The 24,214-nt window shown below is 43.3% G+C and overlaps 1 protein-coding gene across 1 annotated transcript in view; it reads right to left on the reverse strand.

Moving 5' to 3' along the window:
* Positions 1-10,563: 10,563 nt before the first annotated feature.
* NIBAN1 (niban apoptosis regulator 1) overlaps positions 10,564-24,214 on the reverse strand; it is a 152,621-nt gene continuing 138,970 nt past the window's right edge. Inside the window, exons 11-14 of the mRNA XM_027611592.2 lie at positions 23,572-23,682; positions 21,205-21,312; positions 16,708-16,819; positions 10,564-15,103 (exon numbers count right to left, since the gene is read on the reverse strand). Of these exons, the coding sequence (XP_027467393.2) occupies positions 13,968-15,103; positions 16,708-16,819; positions 21,205-21,312; positions 23,572-23,682 (1,467 nt within the window). The 3' untranslated portion in view covers positions 10,564-13,967. The remainder of the gene's footprint in view (positions 15,104-16,707; positions 16,820-21,204; positions 21,313-23,571; positions 23,683-24,214) is intronic.

Raw genomic sequence — 24,214 nt, forward strand, 5'->3', positions numbered from 1 at the left:
GTTAAAATATATTATGTACACTAATTTCATCTGTTTTCACTTTTTTAATGTGACTACTAAAATTTTTTTAATTACATTCTGACTCATATTATTCTTCTGTTGGACGGTGCTGCTTTAGAAGTTGCATAAGAGAAAGGATCTCTTTTCCCAGGCTTGAACTGACCTACTTTATGGCACGTTGTCCTAATCCAAAGGTCATAGAGTTTTAAACCAACAGCCTCTCCAGTGCAAGGACACACTGATGGTGTACCCAGAGTCATGGATGTTGGGTTGAAAAATTTCTAATGATGGATGTCTTACTATTCTGCATGATGATCTTTTTCATTTATGGACAATTCTAACAATCAGAAATCCTTTACAGTGGGAAGAAATTTGGCTCTCTGTACTTTCAGCTTCTAAGATGTTTTCCTTTAGCATCATTAAAATAGATCTAATGCTTCTTGCCATATGAGTCTTACCATTTAATTCAACTCAAGACTTGCCACGTACTATGTAAGGAACTGTACAGCTGTCATGCTGTCTTATCTAGCCCCAACTCAAGTCTGCTCCTCCCCAGGGCAAACAGAAAAATTCCTGTTCCTCTTCCTTGTTTGACACATTTCTCGTTTGTCAACAGAAGCTCTTTTGTCAGAATATTCATTCTCCAAAACTCTGCAAACCAAGTGTGTGGATAAAAGCAAGCGTTATATTATGAGGTAAAAATATTCACTAATAAAATGACCTCTAAAAACGTTGATCTGCACTCAACCATCCTTTTTTGTTTAACACTGGTGTCTCTAGAACACAATAGGTTCTTCCAAGATTTAAATACCAAAGGATTGAGAAGCACCAGGGCAAACTGGATGACGCCTTTCAAAGGATGATTTTTATGATAGTGGAGCAAAATTCATATGATGTGAATTGTCTCATGCTATCAAACAATTTTTTGTCAGGAAAGGTTTTTTACAAACAAAAAATATCACCACACTCATATGATCGGTATGGCCTATCACGTGGCCCAAAGGTTAGATGAATGAATGTATCAGGGGATATCTAGGAATATAAATTTTATAACCTGGAAAATAGGATACTGCATACTCTTGAAATTCTATTACATTTTCTTTCTCAATTCCACATCCTACAATTTCGAAAAGAAAAATCCCAAATCATTACCCTTTTCTCCCTCCCGCTTGTATCCTCTTGATGTTTTTAAGTACCTTATGATACCTTATAAAGCCTTTTTGTGATCTGAGTGGTGGCCCTCAAAAGATATGTCCATGTTTTCACCCCTGTAACCTTTGAGTGTGATCTTATTTGGATAAACGGCCTTCTCAGATGTAATTATTGGTCTCAAGGTGAGATTATCTGGGTGGCCCTAAAGCCAATGACAAGTGTCCTTATAAGAAACAGAAGAGAAGACGGAGAGAAGGCCATGGGAAAACTGAAGCAGAGACTGGAGTTAGGCAGACACAGTCCCCAAAGCACCCGGAGCCGTCAGAAGCTGGAAGAGGCAAGGAAGGATTTGCCCCCAGAGTTTTCAGAGGGAGCATGGCCTTGTGGACACCTTGATTTTGAACTTCTGTCTTCCAGAACTGTGAGCAAGTAAATTTCTGTCACTTTAAGCCTCCAAGTGTGTATCAGCTTGTCATGGCAGCCTTGGGAAACCAATACAGCCTAGCTTGTGATAAAAAGCCTTAATTTATGAACTAGCTGAGGAAAGGGGAAGGAACTAGTCAACTTTCATTCTTTACTTTTGGCCCAGGTAACCATTATACTTTTCCTTGGAATGCAGGTTGGACTGAAGGGATGAGTAACATGTCAGCCCTAAATCATATTTTGGTAATTTAAGCGAGTTATTTTGTCTCTTTGGATCTAAGTTTGCCCACCCCCAATATAAAAATTGCAAATTCAATCAGAACATCCCAAACTCACATCTTGAGGAATTCTGCTTTGGAGGATGTGAACAGGTGTACCCCTCAATATCCTCCCCCATAGTCAGAGACTGTGGGTGGATAATGTTCTGTGTTCAAATAAATTGAGAAAGCGCTGGGCTGGATGTATGCTATATGACCTCACCCCCTGGCTATGCTGATTTAGACCAGGGGGTCTTTGCTGGTTCTTAGAAATGGGGGATAAGTAAACTCAGGGCTATGAAGTAGTGACAGTCCCTGCTATGTACAGAAAAGTAGAGAAGGCTACACTGCAAATTGATGAGAATCCAGCAGATGTGCCAAGAAAAGCGAAAATGGGAGACCAGGTGGCCTCAGAGATGGAGGAAGATGGAGCAAAGATCTCCCGTTGAATTTTGATTTCTTTGGTTCCCAGAAGATACTTGTATGACTTGTAAACTCTCCTCTTTTTGCCTAATCTGGTTTCAGTAGGGTTTTGCTACTTGCCTCCAAATAGCATTGACTGAGACAGGAAGATTAGCACTTGGTAACTAACATATTGGTACATCTCAAAGACAGAAAGAAGGGCGTCTGACTGGCTCATTCAAAAGTGCATGTGACTCTTGATCTCTGGGTCATGGGTTCAAGCCCCACGTTGGGTATAGGGATTACTAAAAAAATAAATAAATAAACTTAAATTATGCATAAAATACATATACACATATATAATATGCTTATATATGTGTATATATATATAAATATATATACTTATATATATATATATATGTATGTACACCCACAGAAATACAGAGAGAGGAGAAAAGTACTGTGAAACAAATCTAAGCTAAAGGCCTAAGGATGGGAGTTAAAAGGCCAGGTAAATAACAGAAGAGAAGAAAATGAATTTTACAATTTCTTTTTTTTTTTTAAAGATGTTATTTATTTATTTGACAGAGAGAGACAACGAGAGAGGGAACACAAGCAGGGGGAGTGGGAGAGGGAGAAGCAGGCTTCCTGCGGAGCAGGGAGCCCAATGCGGGGCTCAATCTCAGGACCCTGGGATCATGACCTGAGTGGGAGGCAGACACTTAACGACGGAGCTACTCAGGCACCCTGAATTTTACAATTTCACAATTAACTTCATCACTTACATCTTAGCAGTAGTTTAGTTAGTAAGAGGTAAGCATAAAATTTAGTGCGTAAACCCTGTTCTCAAGGCTTTTACTATAACTCTGAACTAATATTTTTCCCAAATAGATTCTTTTTTTAAAAGATTTTATTTATTTGAGAGAGAGAGAGAGAGAGTGAGTGAGAGAGGGAGCACAAGGTAAGGGGAGAGGCAGAGGGAGAGGGAGAAGGAGACTCCCCACTGAGCAGAGAGCTCGACGAGGGGCTCCATCCCAGGACTCTGGGATCATGACCTGAGCCGAAGGCAGACACTTAACTCACTGAGCCACCCAGGTGCCCCTCAAATAGATTCTTGATGACAGCTGTGTCAGGTTTATAAAGGGTCACTGGTTTTAAATAAGTGGAACAAAATTACTACTTCCATGGTAACTATTACATAACTAGGAGTGAAAAAATATTTAAAGGAGTGTCTCTCTCATTTTTATGGGCTTACTAAATTTTGAAGAGTGATTATGAGATTGTCGTGTTCATGTAGATGTGTTTAAATGTTTTGTGTTCAGGGCGCCTGGGTGGCTCAGTTGGTTAAGCAACTGCCTTCGGCTCAGGTCATGATCCTCGAGTCCTGCATCGGGCTCCCTGCTTGGCGGGGAGTCTGCTTTTCCCTCTGACCCTCCCCTCTCTCATGTGCGCGCTCTCTCTCTCTCAAATAAATGGATAAAATCTTTCAAAAAATAACAAATAAATATTTTGTGTTCATGTATTTAATCTCATCCCCTTAATGGAGTCTATCAACTTTATCTTCAGGTGATTTTTACCCACTGAGAGAGTTTCCATCTGTGGTTTTGATCTAGAAACCACTATTTTTCAGAGAATCAAAAAGGACACGTTTACACATCAAAGGATATTCAGGCTTTTCAGACTTCAAATAATAACCATATGCTGTTTTTCACAGTGCATCATGTTGTGCTTTAATGAGTGTGATCTCTTTCGTATTTGGAATTTCTTAAGGCCTATCAAGCAAGCAGTAATGGGCTTAAATAAATTCAGTTGTCTTTCATGTTAGACCTCTTGGGGGGATTCCTCAGTACTACATGACTGAAAATAGAAACTGGATGTTCCTAACTCCCCACTAGGCAGTCCGTTAGATCTTGCCGTACTCAGGTGTCTGGCCCTCTGCAGTGGGAAGAAAGTGCTGGCAAGGTGGTCTGGCAGATGCAAGGGCATCAACATAGGAATTATGGGGAAGAAGATTTGACTCGAGATCACAACTTCAAAGAAGCAGCAGAGCCCTTCAGAACAGTACTCATCAAATGGTTACTTTAGGGGCTAATTTTAACTTGGCAAAGGTTTCTAGTGACTTTTTCACTTGTGTTTATGTATCATTCCCAATTATACACTGTTGTTAATGGGCCTATGGATAGGAGTAAATGCACCCAAAGCATCCCTTAACATATGGGGTTCTAGAAAAACAGAGGATCCTTTTGCCCAATTTAAATTAAAATTTAAAATATTTTTAAATATTCCCATTTTTCTGATTTTGATAGTAACACATCTTCATTGTGGAACCTGGGGGGCAGGGTGAAGGATACAAAAGACAACAATAAACATTTAAAATCTCATCAGCACAAGCCACTGTTTCCATTTCTGCAAAATTTCTTCCAGGCTTTTTTGCCTATGCATATATATTTAATCTTCTTGAGATTTTTTTTTAATTCAAAACAATGGCTAAGCCTTCTCCATATTATTGCAAACTATTTGTAAACAATTCTTTCCATGGTTGGTACACCCATATATGCTGAAAATAAAATAGCTCAGCAGAAAGATTTAAATGGCTCTGCTTGGTGTTTTGAAGTTCAGTGCAGCTATGAGTTTGGAGACCTGCGGAGGGAGAGGACAGTTCTCTCCTCCTTGAGTTGAGAGGAGAAAGTAGGAGGAGAAACGTCCTTCCTGCAGTTTAAATGGAGACTAAATCCGCTTTATTACCTGAGCGACATAGGTTATAGCTTCTACATGTGCTCATGGTATGAAGTCACCGCCAGGCACAAGTCACATTTCCAAATGGTCTAAGCTACCATATTCATTATGGAGAGTTAGATCGTGTTGGTAAGTATCTAGTCCTAAACATAATTTTAATGACTGTTCTATCAGTCCAGTTCCTTGGTTACCAATATTCCAGCTAATTAAAAATTTAAATATAGTTAGTGATATTGTAGTAACACTGGTGACAGATAGTGACTACACTTATCATGTGAGCACTGAGTAATGTATAGAATTATTGAATCAATATGTTGTACACCTGCAACTAATATAATGTATGTTAGTTATACCTCAACAAAAAATAAGTAAAATTTAAAAGCCATGTCACATAAAAAAAAAAAAAAAGAGAAGATTTGGGGATATTTGTTCTGAGGAAGGATTTCAGTTGTTTGGAGATTTGAAATCTGTCCTGAGGAAAAGAGCTTAGAATATTGTATACAGCCCTGGTAGAATGCGCCCCATGGGACAGGAATTATAGCTGATGACATTGGTGGAGGAAAAGTGGAGAATGAGAGTAAGATAGTTGCTCTCTAACAATCAGAGCTATCTGGAAATGGAATAATCTTTAGGAGATAGTGAGCTCCCCAACCACAGTGGATGGCCACTTAGCAGGAAGGTTTATAAAGGGGAAAATGCAAGCACTATGGATGCATTTGCACTGGTTAAACACCAGGGTATCTTCAACCCTAACAGTCTCTGATTTCAGGAGTATATTGAGTTTCTAGACATGCAGGGAAAACTCCCTCTCCTCCAAAAGTTATGAGCCAAAACACATGGGAAATCATTAAAAGTTTCTTGGTGATGGTTAGTAAGTAAGTGCCCAAATCAATGTTGTTAACATGATAGCCAAAGGAGTTCAGAGAAAGAAGGCTTAAAATTGATGCTAGGAGCAGAATGATGTGGTCCTATGTGTTGGGTAGACAGGAAAAGAAAGACCATTCTCGATGAGATGGTATACTACAAGATTTAGAGTAAAATTGTTGTAAGCCCCAAAATCTTTTATTTAAAATTTTAAAAGACAACCATAGATCACAACAACAATATTCTAGCAAGAAAACTAGAAGGGTAAAATCTGATACAAGTGCTTTGAAAAATGTTATATCCTGAGGATCGTATTTTAATAGGAAGAGGAGAGGGGTTAGGAATATTTACAGATCAGTTACCTTAGAGTTATAAGGAATAAAGATGGGATAAATGTGTCAAGGTTTATCCTTATTTGTTTGGTGTCAGGGAACAGAGTTTCTAGTTAATTTAACATTTTTTCTTTCATTTTGTTTTACTTTTGAGAAGGCAAAAGAACCTTCCCTCAAAGTGTTGAGTGGAGTGGGTGTGTGTTTATAATTATCCCTCAAGGACTGTAACCTTTTTTGAAGACTATGATTGTTTGCTATAGAAAACTGGTGTCCATTATTAGCACGTTTATTGTAGAGAATTGTGCTTGTTTTTCTGAGATTATGTGCTATGTCACAGGTCAAATTTTCTCACTCACCTTGAGATAATTAACGTGTTGATCATGACCACTGATCTTGTTATAGATGATCAAAGCAGCATGTAAACAATGTGAATTCTGTTGCTAAGATAGGGAGAAAAATCCCTTTTAGACCTTTCTTCTTAGTTGTAAAAAATATTTTTCAATGGAAGATTCATTTTCAAACCCAGTGCAAAAGTCAAGAATCTTTTTTATAAAGATTTTTATTTTTATTTATTTGAGAGAGAGAGAATGAGAGATAGAGAGCACGAGAGGGAAGAGGGTCAGAGGGAGAAGCAGACTCCCTGCTGAGCAGGGAGCCCGATGTGGGACTTGATCCCGGGACTCCAGGATCATGACCTGAGCCGAAGGCAATCGCTCAACCAACTGAGCCACCCAGGCGCCCCGAAAGTCAAGAATCTTTGATAGACCAAAGGATTTGAGTTGGGAGTGATCATGTTTTGTTCATCTAATGGTGAGTAGGGCTACAGCAGCACATAGATATTGGGGAAGTATGTGATGGGAACCAATACGTCTGTGTGTTTATGGTTAACATAGTACAGAGGCAAGAGTATGGGTTTTGTTCGTAGTACAGGAGTCATTTGAATCCTGGTGAGCTCAGCTGATTGCATTGATGGCCCCAGTTAATGGCTTACCTGGACTCATGGCCAGTGCAATGTGACTTTGCAGCTCTTCCCATCCCTTGAATCTTGGCCAGTCTTGTGACTTGCCTTGGTCAGCAGAGCAAGGCAGAAGGGATGTTGCACCAGTTCTGAGCCCAGGTCTCAAAAAGCTTTTGGTCTTCCTCCTCCTCCTCCTTCTCACTCTCTCTTCTCCTCCTACTTCCTACCTTCTCTCTCTCAACCTTGCTTGCACCACATGTATAAGCCCAAAACAGTCTGCTGAAGGGAGAGAGACCACAGGGAGTAGAGCCCCATTGTCCCAAACACCTCTAGGCTAGATTGACATACAGCCAGCCCTCAAACATGTCAAGAGAGCCAGCCAAGATGAGAAGATCTGTCTACCTAATGCCTGGCTTGCAGTCTTCTGAGCAATACTAAATGGTTACTATTTTAAGCCACTTAGTTTCAGAATGGTTTTGCTTTGTAGCAATTGCTAAATGATGCACCTGGTTCAACTAGTTACTAGCTGTGTAATCTTCAGGAAGTTGCTTAATTTCTCTGAGTCTCATTTTATTCATCTGGGCTTAAATGTCGCTTTTAATCCTCGCCATAACCTTGTGATGTGCGTACTGTTATTCCCATTTCACAAACTGGTTCTTATAAAGGTTAAATAATTAGCCCAAGTTCACACAATACGTTGACAGCCATGCAATTTTCTCATAAATGACCTCAGCGAAAGTAAATCAAGTTTGTAAGCAAACTTAATGAAGAATTCTAAAATGTGATCTAAAGGTGGGGAGTCTCATTTATATTTAAGAATACTCCCCTTAAGTTGAGTAACAGAAGTTTTCAGTGCAGAAAAGATAATCCACAGTCTGAATGCAACTAGGGTGAGCATCTGCCTCTCTGCTCCTAGGGCCTAGCAGAGTTCACAGCACATTAGTAGGTATCAATAAATATTTTTGGAAAAAATTACCCCATGAAAGAATCCTGATGGTGCATGGAAAATATCATTTATTCTAAGACCTGAATAAAAAATTTAAGGGTTCAAAACTTGAAGCCTCTGACAGATAAAAATTAAAATATCTTCCTTTTTCCCCACATGATCTCCCTCAAACCAATATACCAAAAAACTGTCCCCCACATGATTCAAGAGCCTGCATAGAATGTGGAAGCAGGGAGGGAAAGGGGAGTTAGTATTATCACCAAAAGCCACCCCTTAGCTTCAAAATCACTTCAGTACCTTGGAGCAATTCCCCAACACATAAACCCACTTTCCCACCCCAACAGTTCCACTTAGAATCGCTAATATAAAGAGAACTACACAAGTGTAGTTCACCACTACACTTGTGTATCCTTTCATATAGAGACCAGAGGGGGAAAATTAATCCATGAATTTGGCTTCCGTGAATTAAACCACAATGGATCTGCAGAAGGTCTGGATCAGCATCCAGAGGGGCCACAAGATTCCTGAAAAGAGTGTGCAGGGGTTGGTATAAAGAGGTCTTGATAAAAATGTTCTTCAGGTTATCTGTAGGCAGCTAGAGTTTGGATTTTAGTGCATGACAGAGAAGAAGTAAGTAAGGCAGGACATAAAGGGCAGGCTCAATAAGTTCAAAACCAAATGTGAAATTTCTTGAGTAGAGTCTTTGGTTGCCCTTCCTTTGTGCTGCCAGAACGCTTCCTCCTCTGCCTGCAGAACCACCACTTGCTTCTCTGTCTTCCCAACTGGACCAAGTTCCCTAAAAGCAGGGACCACAGCCTCTTTCCTGCTCTTGCCCAGTCTCAAGAGGAAGATTGCCAGAAGGCAGAGGCTGTCCATGAATTTCTTAGGCCTTTGCTCATGTCTTCCAGATTTGGGTGGAATTCAAGGGTAAACTTCTCAACTTTTTACCTCGTTGACCTCATAGGGACCTCAGGAAAATCCAGTGGAGGCTCCTGTTCTGAAAACTAGGAGTGATTCATACCAGTAGCTAGCTTGATGTGGGGGCGACTTGGCTCTGATGCTCTCTCCCAGAGGGACAGGTGTGCATAAACATGCGATGAAATTCCATCACAAAAACAGAACTCTCTCAGTAGGTTGAGGGTGAGTAGTTACCAGCTTCACAGACCATTACGCTATGCCAGGCAATCATCAGCTACCTCTCCACTTGTCTCCTACTTCTGGGATTAGTGATATTTATTCATTTGTTCAACATTTATTAAGCGTTTTCTGTACACAAGGATGTATACTCTGTTAGGGACACAAAGATTGAAGACAGGGTTGCACAGAGACAGTAGATCGCTGCAATAGAGTGAGAGAAAACAATAGAAGTGGGCAAGTAAACAAGGGTGACAGTTCAGCAAAGTGTTATGGGGGAAGGAGGAAGGGTTTGTCCAGACTTGTCCTGACTCTTACAGGAAAAGTGGGAATTGGCCAGATTGAGAAAGGAGGGTCAGAAGTTCTTGGAGAAGAGAAGACTCTGGCAAAGGTTGAGAGGTGTTCAAGCAAGAGAGGCTCCAAGCAGGGCTGACAGAAGAGCTTTATTTAATTGACTCCTCCCAAGACGTCCATTAGTTCCACCCAAACCACACCAAATAAGCATATAATCTAAGAAAAAACTATGCAGAAGACATTTCAAATCAATGGAATCTCCAACTGGAATTGGAACCCCCAATTCCAATCCGATCCTTGGCCCTAAATAAAAGTTCTGGAGGAGCCACTCTGAGAATGATTCTTGCATATTGGGAGCTTGGTATGAAAGGAGAGGGAGTGGTAAAGTCCTTGCCACACCCAGTGTCCCCATCCCTGCTAGACTTGATTTCTCCAGTGTTTCTAACTTTCCTGGCTGGAGCTGTTGGCTTAGGTAGAGTTTAAACTGTTATAGACAAGTTTTATGCCAAACAAGCGAGCAAATACCCATTCTGGGCTCTCCCTGGCCATGTCTACCATGAGAATTTGAGTTTGCTGATGTCAGGGACCATATCCACCCTATTCACCTCTGCTTCTCCAGTACCCACTAGAGTGCCTGCATATAATAGATACACAATCATTATTTTTTGGATGAATGAGTTCATGGAGGAATGAGCAACTGTAGATATTAGTGAGTAAATATTGTTTTGTTTATGATCATAGAAAGAAGGAATGTTTTGCTTAATGTTACCATCGAAGATAAACTTGTTTGAAAAGCAGTTCAATTACGTCAGGAGTAATTGCCCGTTATTATAGACGTATTCCAATTCCTAGAGAAATAAGCATAATTTTCAAAGCATAATTACATCTGACATTAAGTGACTTCTCCGTGGACTCCCTTCTGACAAGAGAAAATTTAAAGTTCCATAATGCAGGAACAGTGACTCACCTTTCCATCTGAGGGCTGTTCCTCCCAGCTCAAGTATGACATTTGCTTAAAAGATGAAACCACCCCCATTCAAAATAAATAAGACATTTGGACAACTCTTCAAGGATGAACATTTTATTGGAATATAGGCATGTGGCAGAGTAAATATGTGGTTACAAAGTGCTTTAAGTCTATCTGCTTTATATAGTGACCAGAAAAACCCATCCACAGTGTAGATTTTTTTCTTAAAGTTCCAGACTTCAGAAGACAAGTCCCCAAACCCGCTTACTTAAAGTACGAAGACACATGTAGCCAGCTTTTTTACCTAGTGAACCTGTATTGTTTTAGTCAGTGATGTCCTTCCTTTCCCCAGATTAAAATTGCTATGGAGCATATAGCATTTAGCACTTTTGATAAAGAGTGAAAATCACTCATGTGGCAGAACTGTGAAACCCTTGGAAATCATGGACTCCAGTCTGGAGGGTTACAAGACCAGACTCGAGAATCTTTGCAATAAAATGTAGAAGATCAGGCCCAGAGACCTGAAGTTCTTCACATGCAGCCTCTTTATAAAAGCTTTTGGACAGATTGGAATCTTATCCTTGTGGTTTCCAAAAGACTTTTTTTTTTTTTTTTTTTTTGAAAACAGAGTTTTCTCTGCATGATTCAGGGTACCACTGTCTCCACTCTAAGCTGCAAAGGGAAAAAAAATGACAAGCTAATTTTTTTCAAGGCAAACATTCTCTTTGTGAAAGGTCAATTGTCACATAACTCGTTTAAAGTCATGGAATTTTCCCCAAAAACCATGTCCTGAGGTTTTATGTATTTCTAATGGCTTTGCCTGGAGGAGAGATTCCCCAGAGCAGCCTGCAGAAGCTTTGCATGCTGCTCATTTAAATTACAATAACCTTGCTCTAACCTGGAAACCACTGAAGCAACACAGACAAGTCTATTAAAAACAAGACAAGCTCATAATAATATGAAGTAATATGAAGTTACTCCATTCAACATGTTAAAATGAATAAGGAATCTTTTTAATGAACTTTAGTTTCCTGTTCCATCTTCAAATGGAACAAGCATCCCGCTTAGTCTAGTGAACTTGTCTTTTGTGAAATATGTACAGAAAAATTCTTCGTGTTCTCAAGTATGTCCTACCATGTAGTGCCCAGTACCCTCTGGCCTACAAGATGGGTAAAGGGAGGGCACTGATAGTCATCCATCCAATGCAGATGTACTTTCTTTTAGGGTTGGAAAAATTTCTTAATTTTCCAAGGGGTCCAAGAAGCCCTGAGGTGAGCAAAGGAAGGAAGCTGGGAAACTCCAGCATGGGTTCGAGCAGGGCTGGGGCCTCCTTGCTCGCTGACATTCTCCTGCAGAGAAGGGCATCCTTGGTGGGGCTGGGCACTACTCCTCGGGCTCCTTGCCTTACTGGGCAGTGCATCTGACCATCTGGCTGTCTGCCTCTTGGACTTTGGACTTGACCTAAGGGAAGCCTCCCCAAGGGCAGAAAGCCCAATTAAAAACGTCTCCCTGCCTGACAGCAAGCCCCAAATAGCTCCAACGCAGCAGTGTGGCAGGTATTCAGGTCTCACACGTCTTGAGCAGCTTGACACCTGCCAGTTTTTGTGCGAGGCACTAGGGATATGAAAGTGACTTGAGAAGGCAAAGAGCCACTATTCCAGGCTGTGTGTCTCTAACAGGAAGCACACATGATTAATAAACCCCAGTTTCTGTCCTTGAAGAGAGAGGTCCCAGAAGAGATGGGAAGTAAACACAATTTCAATACTCTGTGCTCAATGCAAGGATATGAGTGAGCACTGGGTACTGCAACCACCGGCGAGGAGTAGCCTCTACCTTCTTCTAAGGAGACCCTTCATAGATGTGAAGATCTAAACACTCTAAGAGAAATTAAGATGATTCAATATGAGACTATAATGATACTGATTAGTATTCATTCTTTATCACCTAGAAATTCTTCATGGGGAGTTGGACAGAGAAAGATTTTAATTCCTGCTGAAAGAGTTAAACTGTGGGACAAATTCTCTAAACAACTGATATAAACTTGCTGATGATGATCAAAACAAGATTTTAGGACAGTATGTTAGGATCTAATATTAAAATTTGTGGAAGGAAATATCAAGAGGTACTACCTGGGACTGAAGCCTTTAGGAAATGATATGGTATTCTCTGGAAGGATAATAAAACACAGCTTTTTAATCTTCTGCAAGTAAGTCCTTTAACATCAACATTTCTAGGTCATGGTCCATTGAGAAGATGTATCTGTGTCTATTTCCATAAAGCTTTTGTAAGTTCCAGGAGAGAGGAACAGAGTCTTTTTCACTATAATATCTCTAGCACCTGAGACATCATAGGGACTCAGTTAATTTGCTGAATGACCAAACAAATGATTTCCACTTTTGGTGACATCTTTGGAACTTGATTGGAACTTGATGATGTACATCTTGGCTTTTCATTTCCTTTCTTTTCTTTTTTATTTCCTTTTCTTTTTTCTTTCCCATTTATTCACTTCATTCCCCTTCTGGAAATGAACCAGGACTGTTTCAATGGATAGACAGAAAGTTGTCATGGTTTGAAAATTGGCACATTTTTTTCTTTAAATTCCCGTAGGTCTTTTAATTTATGTCAGACAGAGCATCTTAACTTTTCTTCTGCTTTTTTGTTGCTGTTGCTGTTGTTACTACACCTAGCACAGTGCATGGCATAGAGCAGCTATTCGAATAATGCTTGTTTAACCTGTAGTAGCTCGACAATTAGCTAAGGCCCCTCTGCACAGCCTAAGGCTAATTTGGAATGCTTTCAGGCTTAAACCTGCCAAGGAAATTTTCTTGCCTCATCTGAATGTCCCCAAAAGGTGATTAATTAATAAGAATCAACATGATTAATTAACAAGAAATTGATAGCAGAATTAGTAACAGGCTCAGACAGCCCCACAGACCACAACCTTCCTCCGTTTGTGCTCAGCTTCCCCTGGGCTCTCTCAGGGGCTGCAGGGCTGCCCACAGCAGGGTGACCGGTGTTCCCCACCAACCCTTCCCTGCAGTCTGACTGTGGATGAATGTTGAGTCCTTCAGAAACAATGAAGTTGCTCTAGCGGACGGTGAAGCTGGATTTACAGTATACATTTGCATCCTTACCAAAAAGTAAAAAGCCTCGAAGTACATGAGAGGAAAACGTGCAGGGTATTGGAAACTGGGCTCCTACTGTTTTCTTCATCTTCGCTGGAACGCCACCGCCTCCCTTCAACATCCTCAGCTGCCTCTCATCCCAGACACTTCCTATTAAAATGCTAAAGCAGTAATTCACGGTAGAACAGTTCAATTCCACAAAGGTCTGCCTCAGTGAGCATGCCCTGTGTGCATTTCCTCTGGTTTCATTACACACATCGAGGAAGTAATTTTTTTTTTTTTTTTGTAACAACTTGTGTGCAACCCCTAAGCATACCCATAACTATTAACCTTTGGATGAGTTTGTGCGAAGAAATACTTATGCCCAATTTTCCCTTTCACTCTTCTGAGGACTGCCCTGGGGTACTCTCCCCCACATCTTGTGAACCTAGCAGATCGAAGTTTGGAGCATTCTCCACCACCCACTGGCACTCATGGACACCAGCAGCCTTAATGTCCCCTGTATCCACGCTAGCAGTGGCCTGGGCCATGCTGCTGGTCCCTCCCAGGGCTTCTTCCACAGAACCCTGGCTCTCACCGGGGCAGGTGTGGTGAGCACTGGAAATGCAATCTTCTTGTGGCCTGGCCTCACCCTCCACCATGGCCGCGGCCCCTCCTCCTTCCTGGGCATCCAGTCTGGAAGTCCCCCCTGTGAGCTCCCTCTCAGTGGGCTCCCCAGCCTCCGCATGCTGCTCTGGGGGGCCAGGGCTGCTGGCACCCTGGGTGAGCCCTTCACAGGCCTGCTGAGCCCCCAGCAACCCCCCCAACTCCACCTTGCCGGCCTCCGCCTGCACCTCTGGAGGGGAAGAATGGGCCTCCCTCTCACTGATGTCACTGCCTTCACAGCTGTCTTGACTGGAGGCCACTGCTTGATCGGCCTCTGTGTCGATTTGGGTTGTTTCCTCTAATTTTTCAATTTCTTGGGGACCAAGGGTCTCTTCATTTGAATCTTTCTCAATCTCGAGGGTGGCCGATTCCACGGGCACTTCAGTGGTCACCATCAACAAATTTCTGAGCTCCATTAAGGAGCCCGAGGCGGATCTGGCTTCTGGCTTTTCGTGGCTGGGTTCTCCGTCCTCAGGAGCCCCTCCAAACTCCAGCTCTGACGGGGGTGTGCCCAGGGCTCCTGCCATGTCCTCTGCAGTCACGAGACCCACAACTGGGCCTGAAGGAATCACCTGTCCGGTCCCGTCTGGGGGAGGGGTGGGGACAGGGAAAGACGGGCTTTCTCCTTTGGCCAACGGACTAGGGACCCCAGGCTGCTTCTTTTCCCCTGACTCCTGGAATACTTCGTTACTCAGTGCCTCGCTCTCAGAAACGCCTGGCAGAATGGCCGAGGCCCTCCTGGCAGGGCTGGCCTGGTTTGACCCTGTGGGGGTTTTTAGATCAGTTAAGCTGGACACACTTTCACTGGGCAAGGCCATGTTGTCTTCAAATAAGTTGTGTTTCTTCAGGACAGCAGCTTCCTTTATCACTGACAGAGACCAGAAAAGAGAACATGACATTGACCCTCGGCCCCGGCCACCCTGGATTTTCCCATGTTATCCAGAAGCCAAAGTCCCTTCTCAGCTTTTCTGGCTACCCAAATCTCTCCACGTCAAATTCCAGCTGATAGCCACCCTCTTCCCGGTCTCCTTCCCTCATGACCAAAGCCCACACACTCATCTTCAGCTCTGGACCTCTGTCGTGTTCATTCATTCATTCAATCCTTCACTCATTCATGGATGCAGACTGGGCATCCACTATGGGACAGGCTCTGAGAATCCAAAGACTGGCTTTCATGGAGCTCACCACCTAGAACAGTATTATCTGTATCACCCATAGAGGCCCTGCTGCAGGGGCAGGGCTGTCATTTCTCTGCTTACTCTCATAGTCCAGTCCTGAATGTGTACTGGGTACTCAGTACTGAGCATGCAGAGAGAGCCCTGTTGACCTGCAGTGTCTAGAATGAAGACCTACGTGCATCCAGCTCAGTCTCAGAGGCCTTGAGAGGACTCGAAACAACAATAACAACGATAGCAGCTGACATTTTGACCACAGGCCACTAGAGCTGTGCAGGCTGTCCAGTGCCCAGCGGTATCATATCCAAGGGGGCGCCACTCACATCAGAGACAGCATAGATTTGTGTGTTCGGCAGAATTTTCCAGCAACAAGCAGTAGAGCATCCTACTCTGATAAAAATCAGTATATCATGGCAATTTTTTTTGACAGAGGGCCGCCCAGTGTCTGGAGAAAGGGAGCCTTTTCCTGATTGGTGGAAAGGTGCCATGATGGAATGGCATGGGCTTGAGGGGGGCCCTTCCTGTCAGACACTGTGCTGACATCTTCACATTTCTCATCTCGTTGGATTAGCTACTGGGGCTCGTGCTTGGCCCGTTTTCTTTGGGGGGGGGTTTCTGGTGATACTAACACCTTCCCCGTGGAGACCAGACACAGGCCTACGGTTTTGGGGGAATGGCCCTGTGCAGCTGATTTCTATCAAGGCTGTCCTGCCCATGGTCCCATCACAAGCAAGGCCTAACTCCACAGGACAGTGGGTACTGGAGCCCCAAGATTCACCGAGTACTGTGTCGGCGCCCTGGGTCGGCTTCTGTCCAGCGGACAGGACATGAGGAATGTGCCGAGGAGGCAGCTGGTAACCCGTTCCAGAGTCCCCTCCCCCTGCCTCAGGGAGGGGTCGGAAGTCTGTGGCTAAAAGCACCTGTTGTCCTTTGTTCTGTCTGGGGCAGCTGGAGGAAGACAGATGTTCATGAGACAGTCTAGCCTTAATCTCCCCAAACCTCAGTTTTCTGTGAAACATGAAGCTTGAAATTTCTGTCTCCCGGAGTTCTTATTTGTAATTCAAAGAAATAATATCCAAAGGGCCAGTATAGTGTGTGCCAGGTCATGATTCTCAGTCAAGGTTAGTATCCCTCTCTCTTTCCTCTCCTCTCTTCTCTGTCTCCCCAACAAATCAGCAGCAATTTCCTCTTCCCCCTTCATTCCCTGTTGAGAAACCTAGGAGGCCTCCCTGGGTCCCCTTGAGGGGTCGTTCCCTGTATCTGCCGTTTCCTCCAGGACCAAGGAAATCTTCCTCACCTTTCAGAGTTTCATCAAGGAGGCTCTGATGTAAAATCTCCTCGTAGACATTTTCCACGTGAATCATGTTGGTGTGATCTGCAAAAATGAACTGCTCATATTTCTGGAGCTCCTGGACAGTGAGAGAGAGGGAGACAGAGGACAAGGCATGAGATGCCAGTTTGTAGAGGAGGTACAGGGAGCACGACTTGCACTCATGATCCCCTCTTTGGAGTGTGGGGCCCTCAGCCACTGGTCATCCCCTTTCCCGTCCCCAGCCACCGAGGCACGATGTGTACTTGAGGGGTGTAGACAACACAGATTTTAATCATCTCAAGGCCCTGTCTGCGGATCCGTGGGTCTCAAGGCCCTCCTTTTTTCCCATCACAACCAAAATGTTCCCTTCTTCCCTTTTTTCCCCCTTTAAACTCCAACAGTACTTTACCAAGGTATAAGTCACACACAGTAAAATGTACACATTTCACCAGTACAGCTCAGTGGTTTTAAATATATAACTATACCCATGGAACCACAGCCCAGATCAAGATAGAGAAAATTTCCAACACCCTGTGCGTTTTTCCAGTCTACACCCCCAACAAGAGATAAGCACTACTCTGATATATATCACAACAAATTTGTTTTCCTAATTTTTTTTTTTTTTTTGAGAGAGAGAACACGTGTGGTGGGGGGAGGAAGAGAGAGGGAGGGGGAAAGAGAATCTTAAGCAGGCTCCATGTCCAGCAGTGAGCCTGACACCGAGCTCGACCTCATGACCCTGAGATCAGGATCTGAGCCAAAGGCAGATGCTTAACCGACGGAGCCACCCGGGTGTCCCTAGTTTTTCTAATTTTTGAACTTTACACAAATTGAATCACATATTCTTGTGTGTTTGGCTTTGAGATTCATCTGTGTTGCTGCATATATCAGTAGCTCATTCCCTTTTATTGATAAAAGACATTCATTATATGGATAAACTAAAATTGTTTAACTCTCCTCCTATCAATGGTGTTGAGATTTGTTCATTTTCTAACTGTTATGAATATAATTGCTATAAACATTTCTGTGCATGATTTTTTTTGGATTTAAGGACTTTTTTTATCTTCAGTGTATACCTAGAAGTGAAATTGCTGGGTCCTGGACTAGATGTATGTTTAACACTATTAGAATGGGACCCTTTCTGGGTATGGAAACTCTCTCGTCAAAGACTCTTCAGGAACCTTCTCCTCTTTCCCTCCAACTGGCCCTGACAGTCATTGATTCCCTCTAAGACAACCCAGGCAGGATGCATAATCCTTTAACCCTTCCTGCTCTCTGAGGGTTTCCAGATGGCTTGAGGTCAGGGTAGGGATCAAAATGTACCAAATCACATGCCAGTGATTAACTCAGAAATCCTTACAGCTAAGGGTGCTCAAAGGGCCCCAAGAGCCAGGGCTTTAGCAGTGGGATTTGATGCCTTTTACCTGAAGGGACAGGATTTTCAGCAGGTGATCAGAAGCCACCATGTGCAGACAATTCAGTGCTAGGACTTGGGGGCCCAGGCCCAGATCACAAGCAGGTCATAATGAGGTCCCTTTATACCCACCCCAGAGCAAAGCTAAAGGATTGGACAGACGTGAGCTTGCAGGATCCTGAGCGGGTCTGTGAGGCAGGACGGACACACAGATGAGAACTGTGTGGAAAGAGCACTGGCCAGGAGGCTGGATGCTGCCCTGGATTCGCTGCGGGATCCGAGCCAGCCATGTCACTGCTCCAAGCCTCTCTCTGCCTCTGCAAAGCAAGGGCCACAGGCTCAGTTCTGCAACACCCTTTCCTCTCCCTAGGTGGTCTCCCACTCTTTATTTCCCTGGTTCCTGCCTCAGGACTGGGCGAAAACACAACTCTGGGAAGTCTTCCCTGACCCCATAAGCAGCGCTGGGCACCCGGCTCGGAGCTCTGCCTGGCCCTCTTTCCCATAGACTACTGCTGTGCTCATCCACTGCAGGCCCGCTACCTGAGAAGCCTACGAACTCCCGGACGGCAGGGCCGCTGGCCTGGCACAGTGCCTGGATCATATCTGATACATAGTCAGTACGTATTTGCTGAAGAAATAGTAGACCTTTGAAATTTTCAACAGCTAGGGGTGCCTGGGTGGCCTAGTCGGTTAAGCGTCTGACTCTTGGTTTTGGCTCAGGTCGTGATCTCAGGGTCGTGAGACTGAGTCCTGAGTCGGGCTCTGTGCAGTGCAGAGTCTGCTTGGGATTGTCTCTCTCTCTGCCTCTCCCCTCTGCTTGCAACTCTCTCTCTCTCTAAAATAAATAAATCTTAAAAAAAATTTCAAACAGCTAAATAAGTGTGTGGGAAGGAACAATTTTCTAGGGATGTTTATACCACTGTGACATGTCCAGCTTTGTAACATAGGTCTTCTATATTGAACTGACTAAACCGTGACATATGTTTAATTCCTTGGAGCAATTTAATTGGAATCCCTAAAGGTGGGTCTTGGGGAATCAGAATTTTTTTTTTACAGCTCCCCAGGCAATTTCACTGGGCACCCTGGACTGAGTACCAGAGATCTAGGAAGCTGTGATTTACAGAACCAAGGGAAACATACGTTAGTAAAATAAAGAATCCTTCAGTGGAGCAGATAATCCCTTAATTTATCCGTTCTGCAAATCCAGATTTTAAGAAATTTCTTGGCACTGAAATCATATCCTTCATTACTGAAAACTTGGGGTCTCAGTTTCTTTGGGAACCAATCTTTCTTGATTCAAAGATCCCAAGAGCATTTTACAGATTGGGTGCAACTCTGCTGATGTGTGGAAAAAGGGAATAGACGATGGGGCGCCTGGGTGGCTCAGTCGTTAAGTGTCTGCCTTCGGCTCAGGTCATGATCCCAGAGTCCTGGGATCGAGCCCCATGTCGGGCTCCCTGCTCAGTGGAAGGCTGCTTCTCCCTCTCCCACTCCCCCTGCTTGTGTTCTCTCTCACTGTCTCGTTCTCTGTCAAATAAACAAATAAAATCTTTAAAAAAAAGGGAGGGGGAACAGACAAGAAAGGGGGATTTTCTTTGCCCTTCTCTTCTTCTGGGAGGAAGTGGCTCGGAGGCCCCTAAATTGCCTCTGGGATTGAAAAACATCCTAAGTAGAATGTCTGTGTGCAGACGCATCCAGAGGTAGACAAAGTCATCCTTTGGGCGGCTAAACTTTTCCATCCACACATGGCCAAAGGACAATCATATAGACAGATTCTTTATTCCCGTGGCTTGATCAAACTCCCAGAAATAAAGGTCAGGTACTAGATATGCCAAGACTCTAAAGAAAAAAGCATTTATAGAATATAAAATAACCAAAGAAATTTCTGTAGTAAAATAACTTATGCCAAGGATTTTAATGTTCCAATTCTTGGAGACCCTCTACGCTGCCCAAAAGTCCTTTTGAAATTCTAATAAGCTCTTTATGATTTGCTCCAATAGGGAGAAGGCACTGAAAATGTCCAGGCTCATAGATCATTTCTGAAACGTAGAAATAGTAATAGTAGTCATATATATTATTCACTGAGTGCACACCTTGTAATCAGCAAATATGAGCTGAGTTCAAACTCTGGTGGTTATCAGATCTGTGACTTTGGGCCCATTACTTAATCCTCAAGTTTCCCCATTTGTACAACTGAGGATATAAATAGTACTTCCTCCTCAAGTTGTCATGAGAATTATTGAGATAATCCATACAAAGTGTGTTTAACATAGTGTCTAACACATGGTCAACACTCATCAAATATTAATAATTTAGTCCCCTCAATCTTAAGAAAGGCACTGCAAAATGTATCATTTTCATTTTCTAGAAGATGGAATCTAGGTCAAGAAAGAGGAAAAGTGACTTGGCCAAGGCCCCAGAGCCAATACATGGAGGAACCAGGACTTGAACCCAGGTCTTAGACCTGCCTCCATAAGTGGCTCACCCATGGCTCTGCTCTGCAGACCAAGTCACACCTTCATAATCATGACTATCACTGGTAGCAGCTTTAAATGGTTTCTGTTTCACTGACTTCACAAAACAAACATTAAAAGAAAAAAATATCCTTCTGTTATCAGGTTACTTATGGTCTTTCCCTGGACGTAGTGGTCAAGTTTCAGAGGACAGGTGGTACCCATGAGTTATACTATGACAAGGAGCACTTGGTGTCCTCAGGTGCTCTATGACAACCCTCAGTTTGGCTCAAAGTCAGATCATCACCTTTGAGATTCTGTCTAGTCCAAAGGTTGGCAAATCTGGCAGCTGCTTACTTCTGTAAATAAAGTTTTATTGGGACATAGAAGCACCCATTGTTAATGTATGCTCTTGCACTTAGCAGAGCTGAGAAGTTGCAACAAAAACAGTACGACCCACGAAGCCTAAAATCTTTACTATCTGACCATTTGCAGAAGAAGTTTGCCGACCCCTCACTGATCTAGTCTACTGACTGCAAGCACATTCTAGCAAAAGAACTTGCTTGAACTTCACAGCAATAAAAGCAGGCTCTCTGGAGTAAGCCGTCCTCTTACGGGTTTGCACGTGGATGCCAGTGCCTTCTGCACGGTGGGAAGTGTGATTTGAACCAGTGCCTCTTGAAATATCCTCTTCCGGATGGTGCTGCTGTCATAATCATATTGCTGTCAATACAGAGATAGAAACATGTGCTAAATAGCAACATTGCAATCTGTTAACTTTTGCTTAAACAAAAACTCAGTCACTCACTTGTCTTCCTTTTCCCATTTCTGAGGACACTTATGGTGTTTCCAAGGTCTCAAAGATCTTACTATGCAATTCTCTCATACTTTGGGTAGAGGGTATGACCATTAATGACCCATCTTACCCTCCCCTTTTACAGATAGGGAAACTGAGGCAAGATCAAAACAGTAACTTCTACATTATAAAGAAGTTAGGGACAGAAATGGGGGGTGAGTTTGTATGTCATCACCCCTGTCCTGGGTGGGTCCATAAGGAGCCAAGATCATCTACTTCCTTCACTTTACATCCAAGAAGCAGGATGAGTGGGTTGTAATGATTTCCACAAAGGAAGGGAGGGTCTGGCTCATAGCTACCTTAACACTGTGGCATGTTAACCGAAGAAGTTTAGTATCCAGACCAAGAAAGATGTTGATTCACTTTTCTGCATGGAATATTCAAACCTAGAGACTCGAGTTTGGTTTTAGACGACCCTTTAAGAGTATCACAGATGCTCTGGAACACACTCACAGGCATGTGAGCAGAACGGTCGGGCCAAATAAAGAATTCGTGAGATGAAGGTATTTCTACTGGAGATGATAACTTTGGGCAAAATTATAGCTCTATTCAAACAACAAAAGGCTACTGTGTGGAAGAAGGACATGAACAGAGACAACAGAACGAGAATCACCAACAGTGTCAACTTTGGCTTCACATTAGGAAGCATGTTCTTGCAGTAAAAAGTGTCCAGAGAAGAAATGGATTGTCCAGGGAGGTCTAAAGTGTCCTGACACTGGAGGTGATATTGACATTGATACTATCTTTTCTTTCCAATTGCGAGTTCATTATTACTTGTGTTCCCATAATAAATATTGCTTTTATTATTTTTTTATTTTTTTAAAGATTTTATTTACTTATTTGTCAGAGAGAGAGAGCGAGCACAAGCAGGGGGAGCGGCAGGCAGAAGGAGAAGCAGGTTCCCCGCGTAGCAAGGAGCCCGATGCGGGACTCGATCCGAGAACCCTGGGATCATGACCTGAGCCGAAGGCAAATGCTTAACCGACTGAGGCACACAGGTGCCCCATAAATATTGCTTTTAATCTCAGTGATTTGGTTGCCATTGTTTCCTACTGCCTACGAGGTATTATGATTGGGTCTAAAATTCAGGGACCACTTCCTAGGCTCTGTGGAACTTTAATCTTCTGCTCCAAGGCACTGTTTAGGGGGATAGGTAGTAAGAAATTAGTGGACTAAATTTAAGAATTGTTTTAGCTCTAGGCTCACCATTGAGTAGCCTGTTGAGCTTAAGTAAGTCACGTTAGCTCTTAGAGTCAGTTTCCTCATCTCTATAATGGAGACATATTCTAATTATCTCACAAGTCCTTGTGAAGATCAAACAAAACAGGGTAGGTTAAAAACAAAACAGCTTTAAAAATAGACCATATATGTGCAAGCTGCTATTATTAAAACCATTTTGATAAATACTTAAGCAGTACGCACATTAAAAACAATTTCAGGGGCGCCTGGGTGGCTCAGTCATTTAGGTGTCTGCCTTCGGCTCAGGTCATGGTCTCAGGGTCCTGGGATCAAGCCCCACATTTGGCTCCCTACTCAGTGGGGAGTCGGCTTCTCCCTCTCCCTCTGCCCACGACTCGTGCTTTCTCTCTCTCTCTCAAATAAATAAATAAAGTCTTAAAAAAATTCATATGGCAGGTGTCTTTTTTTTTGAGTATTTCTTTTGCCAGGAGATTTTGATTTTTCTAAAAAATGCTGGCTAATTTAAATGGGTTTTACTATATTGTAAACTCTTTGAAGAAGGAAACTGTGCCTTGCCTATTTTTACATTTTATGTAATATCTATCACAACACTTTGCTTAGCGTGGACACTCAATAAATTCATAGCAATTGCTATGAATGCCAATAAATATCAAGTGCAATTGCTCTGTGAAGGACAGGTCACTTCGAGCTGATGGACAGGAATCCCGAGGACCTGTGGTCCCTAGAGTTGCCACTAGATGGCAGAATAGGCATGAAAGTCACGCTGGGGGCCTAGTGGTGCTGTAGCCATTGCTACTTCAGGCAGGGAAGGGAGCAGGATTACAAACAGGGAGGGTCAAGGACAGAATTTGGTATTTTCCACTTAACAAAAGAAGCAGGGGGTCATACTTGTTTTACGCTTCCCACAAATGAGAGAAAGGTTTTACCTTTAAGACTCGGAGCTTAACCTTCTCGATGGCGACTGCAGTTTTGGAGGCCTCTCCTTGGAGGTGTGGGGAAAGCAACTGCTCGAAAGTGAATACTGCATTCTCCATTAGCTAGAAACCAAAAGCAACACAGAACAGCGCCCGGTCAGAGACAGGGGTGTCTACCCTGGAGCAGGGAGGGGATGACCATCAGACTGTCCCCTAGGCACTACTCTGGGGCCACCCAGGGCAACAGGTCCTCAGCCCCCTACCTGGGTTATTAAATAGATAGGCACCTGGCCACAGTGGGATCAGTAAGAGTCTGGGAAATAACACACACTCACACACCCATGTATGTATGCATACACGTATTTTTTCCCTCCTCTTTTCTCCTTATGCTCTGAGCTGCAAAACCCATGGAGGCCATGGGATTGAGAATACCACCCTCTCCTGTGGTCAGCCCCTTCCTCTGGTCTCTGGTTCCTGCAGCCCGGGCTTGACAAAGGGAGGTGGGAGGCTTCTCCAGTTATTTCTTGGCGGCTTTAATCATGCACTGCCACTTTGGGAAGGGGGGATGCAAACCAGTCCAGCACACCTCTCTGCACTTAGCCCACCCCCTCACTTCTCTTCCTTGCTCTGCCAGGCTGGAAGGGAGGCAGGGTCG

The sequence above is a fragment of the Zalophus californianus genome, chromosome 10 (genome assembly GCF_009762305.2).
Source record: "Zalophus californianus isolate mZalCal1 chromosome 10, mZalCal1.pri.v2, whole genome shotgun sequence".
NCBI lineage: Eukaryota > Metazoa > Chordata > Mammalia > Carnivora > Otariidae > Zalophus > Zalophus californianus.